At 42.3% G+C, this 993-nt stretch overlaps 1 protein-coding gene across 2 annotated transcripts in view; it reads left to right on the top strand.

Annotated features, from left to right (window-relative positions):
- The window catches only part of LOC119587789, a 122,239-nt gene that overhangs the window by 85,838 nt on the left and 35,408 nt on the right, over positions 1–993 (top strand). For both annotated transcript variants that reach the window (XM_037936487.1, XM_037936486.1), the window contains one exon: positions 185–390. In XM_037936487.1, the coding sequence (XP_037792415.1) occupies positions 185–390 (206 nt within the window). The remainder of the gene's footprint in view (positions 1–184; positions 391–993) is intronic.

Raw genomic sequence — 993 nt, 5'->3', positions numbered from 1 at the left:
TCACAATACCTCTTCTCTCACCCCTCACCCCCTCTCTCTTCTTTCTTCAATCTCTTCCCTCTCTCTTACCTCACCCTCTTCAACTAATTTTATCTCCCTCTCTCCTCCCTCCCATTTTCCCTTCTTTCTTCATTCTCTTTTTCACCCTCATTTCTCACATTCTCCCTCCTGTCTTTCCCTTCAGGTACAGACTAGAACACTATGAGCTTTCCTGCGCCGCCGATACCATGACGGGACGTTGCGCCGGCCAGCACCAGGAATGCACAAAGGCTATGCTGGGGCTCTTGGGGACGGATCTCCACACGAACTGCGTGTGTAAAGGCAACTCTTTCCACGACATGAACCACTGTCTCGCTTGGAAGAGACTGCTGTGGGGAAACCCTTGCGTCGGTGAGTATGTCGTTCCGATTTGGAGTGTGTTGTATGAGGACACAGGGTTTTGCAGGAATTTATGGTGTATTCTATCGTAGCAAGACATGTTTAGAGAGATTTGCAGTGTACTGTAATAGGACAGGGTGTTTATAGTAATTTATAGCGTAATGTGTCGTAGCAGGATATGTATACAGCGATTTGTAGTGTGCTGTATGAGGACAGGGTATTTATAGACATTTATACTGTGCTACACCGTAGCAGGACATATTTACAGGATATGTTGTGCATTATATTAGTAAAAGAGATAAAACACGATTTGTAGTGTACTCTATGAGGACAGAGTGTTTACGGAAATTTATAGTGTACTGTACCGTTGTAGGACAAGTTTACAGTGATTTGTAGTGCACTATATTAAGAAAGGACATAAAACCAACGATTTGTACTGAAGTGTGCTATGAGAGTAAACGACGCAAAGAGTTCGCCTGCAATAAAAAATTGTGTTGTTTTGATGTCGTCGGGATAAGTAAAGCTTGAATGTGCTGGAACCGTATAACAAGGTGATATTATAATCAAATTGATGATATGATTATAAATTTCATTTCCTGTGTAAATTTCCTTGCC

The sequence above is a fragment of the Penaeus monodon genome, chromosome 23 (assembly GCF_015228065.2).
Source record: "Penaeus monodon isolate SGIC_2016 chromosome 23, NSTDA_Pmon_1, whole genome shotgun sequence".
In the NCBI taxonomy this organism is placed as follows: Eukaryota; Metazoa; Arthropoda; class Malacostraca; order Decapoda; family Penaeidae; genus Penaeus; species Penaeus monodon.
This window is presented reverse-complemented; position numbering and strand designations above follow the sequence as displayed.